At 35.6% G+C, this 16,552-nt stretch overlaps 1 protein-coding gene across 1 annotated transcript in view; it reads right to left on the bottom strand.

Moving 5' to 3' along the window:
- The window catches only part of CSMD3 (CUB and Sushi multiple domains 3), a 760,948-nt gene that overhangs the window by 134,616 nt on the left and 609,780 nt on the right, over nt 1-16,552 (bottom strand). Inside the window, exons 33-38 of the mRNA XM_069779925.1 lie at nt 13,973-14,086; nt 13,216-13,311; nt 12,136-12,339; nt 9,293-9,417; nt 4,951-5,047; nt 3,954-4,058 (exon numbers count right to left, since the gene is read on the bottom strand). Of these exons, the coding sequence (XP_069636026.1) occupies nt 3,954-4,058; nt 4,951-5,047; nt 9,293-9,417; nt 12,136-12,339; nt 13,216-13,311; nt 13,973-14,086 (741 nt within the window). The remainder of the gene's footprint in view (nt 1-3,953; nt 4,059-4,950; nt 5,048-9,292; nt 9,418-12,135; nt 12,340-13,215; nt 13,312-13,972; nt 14,087-16,552) is intronic.

The following is a 16,552-nucleotide window of genomic DNA, read 5'->3' on the forward strand; positions in this document are numbered from 1 at the left end:
AATTAATATTTGTAGTGGCATAAAACATATAAACATTATGTAAGTGTTTAACAAACCATTCTGTGGTGCTCTTTGTTGACATTCTTCAGTTGATGCAACATATTTTCAGTGCAATATATTTTCATATTTAAGGTATCCATTAGAATACATAAACTGCATGTTATTAATATGATAAGAATTTAAGAATTCAACAAAGAAGTAAAAATATGCCAGAAAAAAGATTATTGATAAGACCACTATTCCGTTTTGGAATGTAAATACTTAATTCCTTATGACAAAGTATCAGTTACTTGGTCTTAAAATATTTCTTCAACAAATAAAGTTCCTTTTGTTTTGTTTTATTTTTATATAAAAAAGTGCATTTGGATTTTGTAGCAGTTCAAAAGATGAGCCAGACTGGACAGTGTGAAAAACCTATTAAATAAAGGATGAAAAGAGATATTGGAAATGAAACAAATGAAACCTTCTTACAGAAAACTGTTGTTGAGATTAAAAAGTAGTCATTTTGGCAAGAAGGGTGAACTTCCCCTCGGACTTGTGTCTCCTAGAATACGTGAAATAGAATTGGAGGATGCACTACATATTGAAAAAAAATGTTTATGGCTAACTCACTTGAAAAGTGCTTAATGTAAATATTTAACTCTGATCTGATTTTCAATGAGAACCATGCACTGATACTTCAAAAACTAAGACTTTAATTTAGCTGACTCCTCATGATGACCTCTGTCAGTGCAGGCTCCAGTGAAATGGAAAACACTGGAAACACTGACATTAAAATGTGGCCATTACTTTCTATTTACTAACTATCTCTAAAAACAATCACAACTTTTAGAGCAGGAAGTGTTGTCTGAGAGTCAGAGATGACCAGGACAACTGAGGAGAGCAAACTCTCTTCTGATCAAAGCATTTCTGGAGAAAGTTCAGTAGCAATACAGCAGTATTTTGAGTCCTGGAATCCTGACAAAATTTCCTGTATCTCTGTTGCAGAAAACTGCACGAGACAAAAATCCAGAAGATACACAAGATACAGTTTCTGTTGTCTTCCTTCCTAGCAATGATGAGAAAGTATTGCCCCTTAGCTTAACATCCTGTATCAAACTCACGATTCAGCCCAATGAGGAATTTTCCACAGTCTCTTCTTGAAAAAAATACTAAGCTACAGATTAAAAAAAAAAAAAATCATAAAACTTTCCTCCAATCCACAGGTAAAAGAGACTATGTCTTTCTTAGCAAGTAGTGGGGAGTAATAGTCATGGATCTATGGACTGAAACAGCTGGTGCCTGGGACTCAATATCCACACTAAGCGCTAAACTAAAGGGTTTTATTATTATTAGCTTTAGCTAATCTGGTCCTATAGGCTGATTGTCTATTAGTGGCTGAAGGTATTAGCTGAGATGTTGAAGTACACCTATTTAGTTTTGCATGAAAAGAATCCAGATTGCATGCTCTGAAACCATGCTTTAGTTCCATGTTGTGAGCCAGAGAGTGGTAAACAAACAGGGATGCCTAATGCTTTACATTTTTCCACATTATTCTACAAAATCATCTCATTATTTTGCAATTTGCAGTACAGGAATTTAGTTACAATGTACCTCTATTTTAAACTTCAAGATAATCTTGAAAATATTTTCTATTTTGTTTTTCTTATTAACAATGTAGAGATGGTGTATTCCACAGATTTTGTGGAGATATTATGCTCACTTAATCCTATTCTGTACTTTGAATACCATAGATTTTACTTCAATAATTCCCACACATGTAAAATAATTTATGTTTATTTTAGAGCATATCTTTGGAAAATATATCACATATCACAGAAAATCTTAATTCAGTAATCATCATAGTTTACTCTCCAACCACAATTCTTTACTTGCCACAAAATATTTGCCCTTAAAGTTTACATTTGTTTCCAAGATTACAGGTTTAGACATTGTTTTGCAATTTCCTTACTCCACCTCAAAGTCTGTATGATGTTTTAATCACATATTTCTATTGCCTGCACATGAAAAATTAATTAATCATTAGTTTTGTAAAATAGCGTATTTCACTGAGCTACTGGTTAACTGGGTATCTACTGAGGGACATCGATATTATTTCCTGAATCACAAATTTTCAGCATATACTGTGGGTTTATACATTCACACCAAAAACATATTGCATTTGTACACATTCACACATACACCTTTGTATAAACCCATATACACATATATAGCTATTGTTCTTGGCATGGACCAATACTTTAAACGATGTACTGTGAATTCTTTCTTTAATTAGAGGTGAAAGTTGTATACTGGCAGTACCGTACACATTTCAGTTATTTGGACACATAGGAATACAGAGATGCATTTTCACTTCCACTGGATTTTACTTTATTTTCATAACTTCCCACAGTTTTTTCCCCTCTGAAGTTGTAAGCAGCTGAGAGACTATCTGCATTTCAAGGAAATGGCAGGATAACTCTAACCTATAATTAATGTTTAGTTATAGACAAGCGATCAGGCAGCAATTTTGCAAGGCCATGTTCTCTGACTGGCTAATCAGACAACCAGACCATGGGATTTGCATACTGGAAAACTGACAAGAAATAACCGTGACACAATTATGCAGATCAGATACCAGAACCAATATGAGCAGAGGGAACTGCACAGCTGGGAAGAAAAAAAAAAACCCAAACAAAACAACCTGCAACAAAATATTAGTAATTGCCAGAATTCCTGTCAGTCAGCTAAGGCGGTCTCATTCAGACAGAAAGTACATTTGTAATTATAGCCTTTTCTGCTCGTGAGGTACGCAGCACTAATAAAAAACATTTGAAATAATTCTGCTGTAATCACACCAACCTGTGAGCATTCGTCAGTTAGTTAAGAAGCACAGCTGCTATTTTCAGTTTATTCATTCTCTCATTTTCGCTGAGAGTGACTAATTTTTGTCCCCTACACATATATATAAAATACATACTATATAGTACATATATTATTGTACTGGGTATAATTTGCAGATTTTGGCAGGGGCTGGTGGGGTGTGGGGCTGCAGGGGTGGCATCTTTGGAAGAGACCAGGGGCTGAGCCGGACACAGCCGGTTCAGCCGGATCCAGCCGGCTCCAAGACCCCCACTGCAGGGCACAGCGGCACCCACCAGAGGAGTCTGGGGTGCCTCTGTACCAACCAGATGTGGCCCTGTGAAGACATACTTAAGAAAAGGAACAAGAAGGCCAGAGCAAGAGGAGACAGATCTCACTGAAGGAGGACAGAGAGAAGAACATGACTGAACAGAGGCTGCAGCCGGAGCAGTTGCCTGAGCAGGGCCTGGAGCCCGAGTGTCCACCCGAGCAGGCACTGAGAGGTGGGACCCTAAGGGGACTGTAGGAACCACAGGCCACTGACCCGATCTGCTGCACTGCCCTTGTCTCACCAAAGGAACAGAGTGTAGTGTTTGGGGAGAACAAGAACTAAAAAGCACGTGTGTGGGGAGATGTCCAAAGGGAAGCAGGGGAGTTTTTCCTCAGGGTTTTTTTGTTATTATTTTTCTTCAATACTAGAATCAATAATTAACTGTTAATCGGCAAAGAAGTTAAACTGAAATTTCCTACATCAGTTTGCTGGTTTTGCCTGCACCAATTATATAAATATGTTATAACTTGGGATTAGGATTGCCACATGAGCATGTCTGCATTTACTCCTAGCTGCTGTATGTTCAGAAAAGCTTTTCAGAGAGCAAAACCAAATTAACGGTGCAAGCAAGTTAAACTAAATTTCCCAGTCCTTACAGTACAGGTTTCAGGCCTGATCTTGTTCACTTGGAATTAAATTAGGATTTTACTCATGACTTGGAAGTAATGGTATTAGCTCATCATGTGTAGTAGGACTGAATATTCCTCTTTTATATAGTTTAGGTACACCTAATGACTGGAACCAGCAAGTGGTCTTAATTAATTGAACATTTCTGCATTACCTGTATACTCAAGATGAAATCCAGCAGCTGAAACACTGATATCAGACTGAAAATTTAGGTACAGATTATTTGACGTGCTGTTGAGAAGTGGAGGTATGGTTGTTCCTGAAAAGAGAAATCAAGATATTGTTGAAATAGATGTGTGTGTATGTATAAAAAGAAAGAAAGAGAAAAAGAGAAAGGCGGGAAGGGAGGCGAGAAGATGGGGATGGGGGGAAAGAGAGGTCACATAACCAATTCCACCATATTTTGTCATCATGGATGCTATCAAATATCTGTCCCTATAAAAGTTTTATTACATTTTCAGTGCACCACAATATCAGAGACCTCAACTGTAGGTACTCAGGGAAGCAAGGTCTAATATAAATTTATATTACATTCTTTTATCCACTACAGAAGAAATATTCACTAGGGTTTTCATAAAAGCAAGAGCAAATCCTGTAACTGGAATAATTTTAAATGTAACAGTCAAATATATCAAGCAGCTCTGAACATATCTGGTAGAGCTATTCTTAGAAATGTTGTTATTTATTTGTGTTTCAGCACAAGACAAGATAACAATCTTATTGTCTGTGATCTCATTCTGTATACATGAATGAAGTAGAATAAAGGAAAACAAAACAAAACAAGAAAAAGTAACACAAACAGAACTGTCTTGTTTATCTAAAATAAGGATAAAGAATGCATACTTTAGTCATGTACAATTTCAAGAGGCATCTCTTTTAGAGGTCTATATTTTTGGCCTCTGCTATAAGAGTGGGCAAAAAAAGAGATTAATAGATATCTAGTTTGGGAGCCTCTGAATGTTATTTCATTTCTAACATTTTCAAATATTCAAGTTTATGAAAGTCTGCTAAGAGATGACTGATTAAAACAGAAGGAATACTACCTGTTGTTAATTATAGGAGGAACACACACACACACACGCATGAAAGAGCTGTATGTTTACAATAGAGTTAAAACTGTGAAACACTTATTGTAAAATCTTCTCAGTCACCTGAATAACTTCCAAGCCTTGGAGCATTGTTGTCAGCACCATCGTAAAAGTCGAGGGAATCCCAGTTGTGCTCTGTGGCAAAACTTACCACCTGCACCTATGAAGAAAAATGTGAGGCAAAGAACATAAACTTTGTCCCCTCTGTATTGAAGCACAAAGATGACTGTAAATTGTAGCCTCTGTTGCTTTCAATCATGAAAAGTTGTGTCTTGCTCTCATTGCCAAAGAGAACGGAAAATCATCATTAAGTGAATACAATTGCATTGCAACATTTTTTAAATTTAATTGCCAATTCAGACTTTTAGATCCTGTGACCTTTAGTGAAAACCACATATTACCTCTAACTAGAGTCACACAACTGTAAAAATCGTCTGGGTATAGAGTAGTTAGTTACTTTATGATTCTCTCCTGTTTATCCAGGGCTAAAAACAGGCCCACAGTGATGCACGCTGCTTCATCTATCTTGCCATGTTCAATTTTGCCTCCAGGTAAGAGCAACCTCCTGTGTTTGGTTACTTTCATCATTGACTCATCTCCTGAGGAGAAGCAGTCACCAGCACGCTACAAGCAAAAGGCAGAACATTCACTTCATTCCTTCCAGAGGTGACAACATTTTTCCACTCGTAAGATGCAAAGCAGTAAACAGATAGACTGCAAGAGGGAGGATATATCTGTTCTCATATAGTGAAAACACTCCCCATGAAGTAGAGAAATGCCAGGTTCCTTTTCCTGTTTTGGAGGGGAGAGGTTCTGGCATTTTTTTTGTTTTAGTGAAATAACTGTTTAATGAAAAGCATTTAAAGAGTGACAGAAGAGCAGATGAAACCTCAACCATCCTCAAAAAGGGGTACCTTAGCCACCAAGTCAGATAATTATGCTTCTTTTACTGTTCTTCTGCCTCAATTATTCTTCCTTTTATTTTTTTTCCAAAATGGAATAGCTTCAACACAAGAAATAAGCACCGGTTCCAGTACAACTAGGTAATGAAGTTATTTTTCTAGGTGAAATATATGACTTGGACCTTCTCCTAGGTAAAAAGAAAGTTCAGTATGGCTACCTATTTCTTGGATGGGGGCCTTAAACACTACTTTTTTGTAGGAATTGGTTAGATACTACAGCCAAAGGATGATTTTTTTTTTTTTTTTTTTTTTTTTTTTTTAAGTGAAGCAATGGAGACGCCCTGACTGTTAGCATGTTTAGATACTTGGAGGAAACCCACTGAAAAAATTCAGACTTGGCTGTCTATTTTTTGGTTCACAAGGGATTTAGGTGAAACTTATGGGTGTTGCCTCTGTCAGGAATATTTCTGAAGACATACAGAATTGTAAGTGCAGGCACCTGGGAAACCTTCAGAACAATTTTCAAATTACCTAATGTTTTTTATGTGTTTTTGGGGCCGGATTGCTGCTGACTACTGTTTTTACATTCATCATAAAACACCTAATTTAAAACATCTATTTTAGTGCAACTGATGCTAGTTGCCCTAACCTCCCCATGTAGTCAATAAGTAGACAGACATACCTTCAGGCAGTGATTCAGAGCCAGAGCCTATATCAGATATTTTGAATTACCTACTTGAGGCACCTTTCTGCTCTAACTTTATAAGGAACTATGGTAGATTAATTTCCTGATGAAAGGTATTTAAGTTAGGTGCCTGAAGGCAGGCATTTGGTGTACACTTTATATTTACCTAAATCTACTTTTAAATGTCTGCTTTTTGATTTGATATTAGACAGCTCAGCATTTACATCTGATCATGCTGTTTCAACAAATTCAACAAAGTAATCATATATATCAATAGCTGTTTTACCTAAACAGTTTAAAATTCCATCTACACATTTCACAGAGGAATATGCACTGGTGATATATTATTTTCATCTCCTCTAAAGCTGGGAAATTGTCTTTGATACTTTGAGGGAATAAATATTAGTCAGGAAAAATGTCCAGATATTTTATGTATTTACATAAACACAAAAGCATTAGCTGTCACAGTATCTTGAATATCTGCATTTGCACACATTCTCAGGTTGGACAAAATCAGTCACCCAAGTTTTCAAATGTTGCCTCAAGTAGCTGATTTTCACAGTAACAATTACATTTTAATATATGCATATTTAGGTTTTTTCTTTCCTATGAAGTGAAAAAAACAAACCCAAAACAATACTGATGCCATTTTTTATGTCATTAGTAGATATAAAGCTAAGCTCAGTTGTGAAAAATAACACAGTAAAAATGGTATGACTTCTGATGTATACTCTGTCTTACTGACCCTGTATCAGCTGTATTCAGTTTACTATACCAGGGACTTTATCCTCCTCAGACCTAGCCCTGAAAATCAGACAGTATTCAAAGGATCAAGCATGAATATCACACTTCATGACTGTCCTGCTTCAGTGACAATATTAAACGTTCTACGTATCTAATTACAATCATACAGGTATGCCCATGAAACTGCCCTGTTGTCATTACACTGAAACAAATATAAATGAATAACTTATTCAATAACTGATAACAGAAAGGAAGGATGCTATTTGATAACTCTGAAAAAAAAACTTGGGAGAACTAGAAAGAAAGCAAACAGTAAATACATCTTTTTTATTATGACTCTGGAGCAGAAGAATATCATGCAGATTAAACACCTAACTTGAAATCAAAGTTAGTCATTTAATCACCTAATGCAGTCTGTGGTAAGAGATAAATACTTCCAAAAAGCAACAGTGACTGCCTAAGTCACGATGCCAATTAATGCCTAATTTAAATCCTCTGAACTATCCTCCTAGTGTTTAACTTACATTACTGATTGTATAAGAAATACACAGAACAAAGTATCCTAACTTAGTCAACTGTTTAAATCAAGCAGTGTTCCTCAAAATCAATCCCAAAACTGATTTAGATTATTAAATACTATTATTAATGGACATCGGTGGCTTTGAAAATTGAACTCATAAATGTTACCATGTACGGACTTAGGTTGTATTTGTGATTATTTCTGTGTTCTTCCATAAAGTTTTTACATTTTTCTTAAGTATTTTTAGCTATTTAAAACAAAACCTATATTTTTCTGAATACTTATAAAGTAGCAAAGTATAAACTCGTACTATTTTAGAATCTTTTCTTGACACAGTAGAGTACCTTAAAAGCTCTGTGATGTAATTTATTAAAAAGCTTTAATAAAGTGTCCGCAATGGTTCTGGATTTTATTATTAAACCTTTACCTACAGAAACTGAGCTCTTTATTTATTCATTTTCTACAGTAGTTATATTTTGAACCAAGGGTAGACATAGAAAACTTGCTACCATGGTTTCTTGATACGCATTTTGCTAGGAATTTATCAGATGATGCTTAAGAGTCCTAATTTATTAAACTCAACTGCCTTTCCAATAATCAGATTTCTGTCAGTTTCTTTAGTGAACTCTAAAGAGTGAGATATACATGACTTAGCTTAATTGATACTTTTCTGCTATGTGTTCCATCTATTTACATTAATAAAGCAGTAAGCATATCAGAGCTGGCACGTAACCGCTGGTTGTCAGTTTCCCTTCCCTGCCAGTTATACTTCTAAAATTCACAGAAACTGTTTTTTCACAAACCTATAGAACTTGTGCTAGCAGATCCTGCTGCCAGATTCCCACTGAGAAATCTCTGTAGTGAGGTCACAGCATTGTATGGAGGGAAAGAAAACAAAGATTCCAGAGTTCAGAATTGGGAACAGCAAGTGAACATCTGTGCCCATGGTGCCTACCAGGAAAGTAAGTATTGATTTAATAACTTAAATCAGTTTTGAGATTGATTTTGAGGAACACAGTTTAAACAGCTCTTAATCTAAATTTTAGTAAATGAGAATTTTGTCAGTATTTTAAAGGACCAATTCCCATCTCATGTTGAAACATACTGAAGATTCCTTATAACACTATGAGCTTCCATAACTATAGAGTAAATAACAGAGTTTCTAGGAAAACATATATAACTTGTCCACAGAAGCAACCCACTTAATTTCACTCTGTTAAAGGAGATTTATCCATTTGGGGAGACAAAAAAAAAAATCACAGGGAAGACTCTCTTTCCTCTGGCTTACAAGGAATCACTGACCTATTGAAACAACACATTTCAAATTATTGGTGCTTTTCTTCTAAGTAAAAAGTTACAAGTGTATCTTTTAAGATTTTTGTAAATCTTATAACTTTTAACAACTCCATGAATACAAAAGATGTGCAATAAATTCCATTGTGAGAATCATTAGTGAGATAGAAAAAAGTATGAATAAATGATCTTTTCATGCTCTTGCATCAGGAAAAACAGTTTTAAACATGATGATGACAAGCAAATAGCAAGTATACTTACTTGAATCCCAGCTCCCTCTGGTACTGTGATCTTCCATACACAATTCAGATTGTTGTCATAAGGCTCAGGGTAACCAGGAGACAAAATAGTCCCTTTGCGCTTTGTTAAAATTCCACCACAGGGCACTGAAAGGAAATGCATGAGGCAAGAAAAGAAGTATGAAGCTTCAGAAGTGAGAAAAGTTATTATAAAAGCTTACACAATGTTCAGCATACCATGGCTGAAAACTTCTGTAAATTTATGCTACATTAAAAAATTTATATTTGCCTCAGGAAAATAAAATCTTGTATCTCAAAAAACTCCTTTTAAATGACCAAAAAAGAATAAAGGAAAATTTGAATTATGTCAGTTTTCTACCCTGGAGAATCATGCTCATATTCCCCTTATTTATTTGACCTTTAATGAAGTGAAATCCATTCCATTGTCTCCTAGTAATCTTACAAAAATGAAACATTATTTTAAAGGTTTAAGAATGAAGTTTGAACAGTTATGTATTTTATCAGTATAAAAGATAAAAATATGTCATAAAAAAGATACATTCTTTCTTAATGTTGCTACTTTGTTGTTGTCTAAATAATTAATAGCACCAGTCTCAACTCTTTGACTGTTCTCTTTGCTTCCATGAGTTATCCCATTATAATCTATGGATCTACCACATTAGTAAAGAAATTGCTAAATGCTTGCGAGACTGCACTCATCATATCCATGGCCATGGATTAATAAAAATGTTACGCGTGAAATAGGACAGAGGCATTCAGTACCACCAAGTTTCTCTTCTCAATGTTCAGCTTGTCTAGATCATTAGATGCTCTAACAGGGACAAAGAATATTACTGCTTAATGAGATGGTTTATCAAAACCATTAGAAGCTAATATATCACTTCTAAGCAACACTGCTAAGTTCTGAATGGATTTCATTAGATACAAATACGAGGATTTAGAAAATAGGTAGGAAATAGGTAGGAGAATGCAACTTATCTTAATAATGAATACTGTACCTATGTTTTCTGTGAGACATAATTGATAGAATCTGTTGGGAACTACATGGATAAACTAAAGGTCAGTGTCATTTAAAGTGTTTAAATAATTACTCATAAAAGGATGAACAGACAGAACGATTGATGTCTACTATCTCCAAGGAAATATTCAAGCACTCACTAGAGTTAAGGCAATTTAATATGGTCATGTCTACCACTTCAATTATTAAACTGATATAGTTCAATGCAATTTTCACCTTATATATATTTTATCACATTTATCGGCACAGTGATTTTCACACATAAGGTGGCCTGTAACCTTTTCTCAGTTCAACTTGCCTAGAGACAGATAGCTTTCTCTTCCACAGACTAAATCATGTATTAAAATTTCAATAATACATTGTGACCAATGGCCAAAATAATTATTTCAACACTCTGTTGTTGTATCTGAAAAACAAAGGGAATACATTTCAGGGGGGTAAATAGTACAATTACTGATTAAACTGTAATCACTGAGAACAAATGAAATATAGCCATATACTTGAGCTTCTTATTGATATATAAATTGTGGTTCTATTCCTATGCCTGAAACAGTCTAAATAAACATGATTTGTCTATAATACCTGGTTAATAATATTTATTAATATTACCTCTATTGTACTGAGTCTTGATCTCTATGAAGATTTTCGTATTTTGGAGAAAATCTTTTATTTTACTGAAAACGGCTCAGACTTTAACATTCACCTTCAGCTGATAAGCACAGAAGATTCAAATTCAACCTAATGAAAAAATGTCCTCTATTTTCCTTTCCTCCATTCATCTAAAACACTGCTTATGTACTTCTTAATGCTGCAGTCACTATCATAATGTGGTTTTTGCAACGGGTTAGGATCATTTTTATAAAAAATCTGTTCTCTGCCAAGAAAAGTAAAGTAACTTTAACTCATACATATATTTACTGTTTTGTTTGGGAATGGAGTTCTTCAGATGTCTTCATCCTCAAAATGAATAGGTTTCAATGTATTCAATTTGCACAAAATTAATGTATAATGCAGTCAGTACTGCAACAGATGTTACAGGTGGAAAAGTTTGATGGCATTGCAAAAACATCTGTGCAAATTATAACCAATTTTAATTCATTTATAAACAACTGAATTTTTTTCCATACAAAAAACAAAGCCAAACTCTAATAAAACTTAATATGTAAATGTGCTGTATTTGCCCTTGACATAAATCTATGAAAAAATGTACCATTAGAATTTTATCTCTTTACTGTGGGGCTTTTCAACACAATCACCAGATTTCCAATTGGTGCAAATCAGCTTAATAAATGTCAATGGATGCACATTAATTTAAGAATTTCATTTTGAGAATTTAATCTTGTATGACTAGAACCAGACAAAGTATATTTTCTCATCTGAAAAAATCACTGCTTTTTTCTGACAAGTAATGAAATACTAGCGCAACTATTTCTAAATCTGTAATATAGTAGTGTTCTTTCTAATAGCTTGCAATAGCTTGTTAGAGATCTACAAGGTGACAGCATCTTAGTTTTGCAAGCAGTTAGGACACAAACTGATATTTCTGAGTCTTGATTAAGGGACAGCCAGGGACTGTCACTGATGTTAATGTAAAAGAAGCTAACATATAATTTATAGCAGCAGAGTATGTTCATGAAACTCCTGAAATGTCACAGCAAGGTTAGAATAGGAAGGGGAATAAAATCTTTATCTTGAATGAAGAAGAAAGTGAATAAAAGTAAACAAGAATAAAATACTGTATAGATGACAAGGAACACATTCAGCTGGAGAGAGCGGTCTACACTTTAAGGCAGTAATTAGTTCTATTAAAAAGCCTTAGAACTCACCAACACATGTAGGGAGTGAATCATTCCACTGTGCCAATGCATTTGGTACTGTATCACATCTAATTGCTGTTGACCCATGGAGGATATAACCTGGATTGCACTCAAAAAGAACCAATGACCCAACTGCAAATTCATTTCCAATCCTTTTTCCAAATCTTGGTTCAGGCACAGAGCTACACTGTGTTGCACTTGTTCTTGGAACAGCTGCAAACATAGAAACAATTGTGGATTCTTAATTTTAGATTTGGTGGAGGAATACAGATTTTGAACCAGAAATATTCAAAATGACTGCAAAAAATTCAGTTATTTGCTAGTTAAGAATATTCTTATAATCCCCAAATTAATCTTTACAATATGGATTGCATACCTTTGATGTCTGAGTTACTATTTAGAAGAGCATAGCACTGATATTCTTGCCAAGTTTAAAAGCAATGTATAAAATCCACACTGAAACCTTTCTAAAATGGCACTGAAAAGAAATACTGCTATGAAATATTCAGCTAATACATGGTTTCAAAGTAACCTTTCTGTGTCAGATAGGTATTTACATTTATTTCTGTGGATTTCTAAATGTGTATTCTGACTCTCAGATCAGGATTTAATTTTAATGAAAGAATGAATTGCAGTTGCAAGTATTGATGTATAACCATTTCTGTGTTTGACCCATAAAAAGGCAAATAATATAAACCAAGAGAAGTATCTCAATAACAGTAAGATCACTGATTCACCCACAGGTAATAACACTTACAGTTATTCATATTTAAATTGAGAGATAAACCAGTTTGAGCAGCAAGATGGATCTAACATTAGTCAACCAGATTAACAAACAGAAACAGCTGCTTTGTATAACTGTCTTCTTACATTTGGAATCTCTCTTATACTTCTTAAATATTTGATTTAAGCTTTAAAATACAGATAAAGAATGGTCCCAAATTTTTTTCAAAACATGCAGAAGTAGTGAAACTTGTTACATTGTTAACAGGCAATTACTTCCCTCTACATTCTCAGTCTGTTCCTCTCTGATGATTTACAGTTTGTGACAAAAAGAATAAATGTACAGATTTTTCCAGGTTGTCTCACCTTGATAAACAAAATGAAATCCTTTAGCTGTTATTGGTCCAACTGAAGTAAATCTAACCGTGATCTGGTTACCTGAGCTCAATGGAAGGGATTCACCTACTCAAACAAAGCAAATACAAAGCTATCATAACCACATTTTACTAAAGAAGCATTCAAAATACCTGTCAACATCTTTGCAGCTAGAAATAACCTTCTGAAAACCCTGTTCTGCTTCAGTAAACTTTGCAACATATATGGGATTTCAATATTTTATGTTGACAGTATTATGTTGTTCTAGAAAAGGGGGACTAAAACTCATCTCAGTTATTAGGAATATTTGTTGTTTTTTTCCTTTAGCAAAAAAAAACCCAAACCCCATACCTCTTTTAATTAAGTCAATGCACACAATATCTATACAATTTTACTTTGCTACAAATATATGCTGCTTTCCCTTTAAAATATGTAATACTCATTTCATATTGCTCACTAGATAAAAGTCATAAAGGCACAGAGTAAGAAGCCCAAACCACTCACTATAACAACTAAATATCAAGAGAAAAAAAATCTAAAAAAAAAAAAAAAGATTTAATTTTACTTCATTTTATTCATTAACGCAAAGAGTTTTGAGTGGTTAGGCTTTTAGTTCAAAATCCTAATTTCATATATTTGCCTGAATTGAATCTAAGAAAATATGACTATCATATTTTTCTTCTTTTTTTCTGACTACACTATCTTTCTAGGTTTGTAAAAAGTAAATGACAGTTCTATTAAAGAATACCTGAATGAGATCCTGAGAGAGAGGATAACAAAGATGACTGCAGAGTTGGGCCATCATATACTTCAACTACATCATGGAGTGATGTCTGGAAAAATACAAACTGGCCAAAAACCACTGACCAAACAGGAAGGAGAAAAAGCAAGAGGCACCAATGGCCAAAAAAAGGGGGGACAGAATGTGAAAGGAAAAAACAAACAAAAAAAGAAGAGAACAAAATACACATTAATATATTGTTTAAAAATATTTAAATAAAAAATTATATTTATTGATTGATTTCTCTGATCACTTAATTGGCTGTCCTGGTGCTTAAAGTTAGTTATTTTTCATACCATTACAGCAGTAAATGAATAAAAAAGTAATTCTATATATATAAAAGAGAAAATGAAGGTACACAAACCATACATATACTCATTAAAAGATTCTACTACTGAGGGAACAAAACCATTTTTCTGTAGCTGAATATACTTTCAAATTCTCTGTTCTCCCTCACCCAATACACATCTACATTCTCAGTGCAATGTCGTCCTTTGTAATTCCAGGCATATTGCTATATACTGTGTTTTATGAATTAATTTAGTTGATAAGTCTCTGTAAGTTTCACTTACCTTGGAATGTTTCTTTTTGCTTAAAACATTAACATTCAGTGCATCTTTACCTTTGTGAAACAAATGAGTAACTGATTCAAAGCAACAAACACTTTTCAGAATACATATACTGAATCACAAAAATTATTTTTTTTAAAGTCATGCTAGTAGAACAACTCAACTCAAGAATGTTGGTTTTGCACTTAAGTTCAAATATCTATGCAGCACATTCACATCACAGGTGTTTGCATTTTCAATATAAGTAAACAGTGCAAAGAAAAAATAATTGTTTGGATTAATTCTGGCCCTAGTACCTACAAAATATTTACATCCTAATTTTAACACCATTACTAGCAATGGAGGGGAAAATGGCTTAAGGACCATAAAGGTAAGAAAGTGGAAGTAGTTAAATATTTGTAGGTACTGGATGTATTGGCTTTGTGTGGCAGGGTTTTGGTAGCAGGGGGCTTACAGGGGTGGCTTCTGTAAGAAGCTGCTGGAAGCTTCCCCTGTGTTCGAGAGAGCCCATACCAGCCGGCTCTAAGACGGACCCACCGCCGGCCAAGGCTGAGCCAATCAGTGATAGTGGTAACGCCTCTGGGATAACATTTTTAAGAAGGAAAAAAAAGTTGTGAGACAGACACAGAAACAGTAGCCGGAGAGAGGAGTGAGAACATGTAAGAGAAACAACCCTGCGGACACCAAGGTCAGTGAAGGAGGGGGAGAAGGTGCTCCAGGCGCCGGAGCAGAGATTCCCCTGCAGCCCGTGGAGAAGACCATGGTGAGGCAGGCTGTCCCCCTGCAGTCCATGGAGGTCCACAGTGGAGCAGATATCCACCTGCAGCCCGGGGAGGACCCCACACCAGAGCAGGTGGATGCCCGAAGGAGGCTGTGACCCTGTAGTAAGCCTGTGCTGGAGCAGGCTCCTGGCAGGACCTGTGGATCTGTGGAGAGAGGAGCCCATGGAGCAGGTTTTCTGTCAGGACTTGTGACCCCATGGGGGACCCACGCTGGAGCAGTGTGCTCCTGAAGGACTGCACACCGTGGAAAGGACCCGTGCTGGAGCAGTTCATGAAGAACTGCAGCCCATGGGAAGGACCCACGTTGGAGAAGTTTGTGGAGAACTGTCTCCCGTGGGAGGGACCCCACGCTGGAGCAGGGGAAGAGTGATGAGTCCTGCCCCTGAGGAGGATGAAGCGGCAGAAATAATGTGTGATGAACTGACCGTAAACCCCATCCCCGTCCCCCTGCGCCGCTTGGGGGGGGGGGGGGGGGGGGGGTTAGGTAGAGAATCTGGGAGTGAAGTTGTGCCCGGGAAGAAGGGAAGGATGGAGGGAAGGTGTTCTGAGATTTGGTTTTATTTCTCATTACCCTACTCTGGTTGATTGGTAATAAATTGAGTTAATTTTCCCCAAGCTGAGTCTGTTTTGCCCATGATGGTAATTGGTTGAGTGATCTCTCCTGTCTTTATCTCAACCCACAAGCCCTTTCTTACATTTTTTCTCCCTTGTCCAGCTGAGGGGGGGGGAGGTGTGTGTGACAGAATGGTCAGCCCACCATGCTGGAACACCTATAAAGAGAAACTGAACCAGTTCTGGTTCATTATCCAGGTTAGACTTTTGGGGATAAATATTCTAGTGTGTTGCTACTGAATTATATTTGTTTTCCATATGTTTTATAATATCTTTATCTGGTATCCTTTGTTATAAAGGATGAAGGTAGGCACCTACAACTGCTGTAATTTATACACACTTAAAGCTTTAAAGCCAGTGTATTTAAAATGTGACATCTTCAAATGCCTTTTTTTTTTTTTTTTTTTTTTACTGGTTTTAAAAAAAAGGCAGTTCCACATTACCAACTCAGGACCTTATCATACCCTCTTTTCAAGAAGAAAACAAGTCAAATTTATAAAAAAAACCCCAAAAACAAAACGCCCTCTTTTTGAAGGGAAAGTCTGGATGTTATGTTTATAAAAACTTCAAACAAAAATAATTTT

This window comes from Haliaeetus albicilla, chromosome 3 (assembly GCF_947461875.1).
Source record: "Haliaeetus albicilla chromosome 3, bHalAlb1.1, whole genome shotgun sequence".
In the NCBI taxonomy this organism is placed as follows: domain Eukaryota; kingdom Metazoa; phylum Chordata; class Aves; order Accipitriformes; family Accipitridae; genus Haliaeetus; species Haliaeetus albicilla.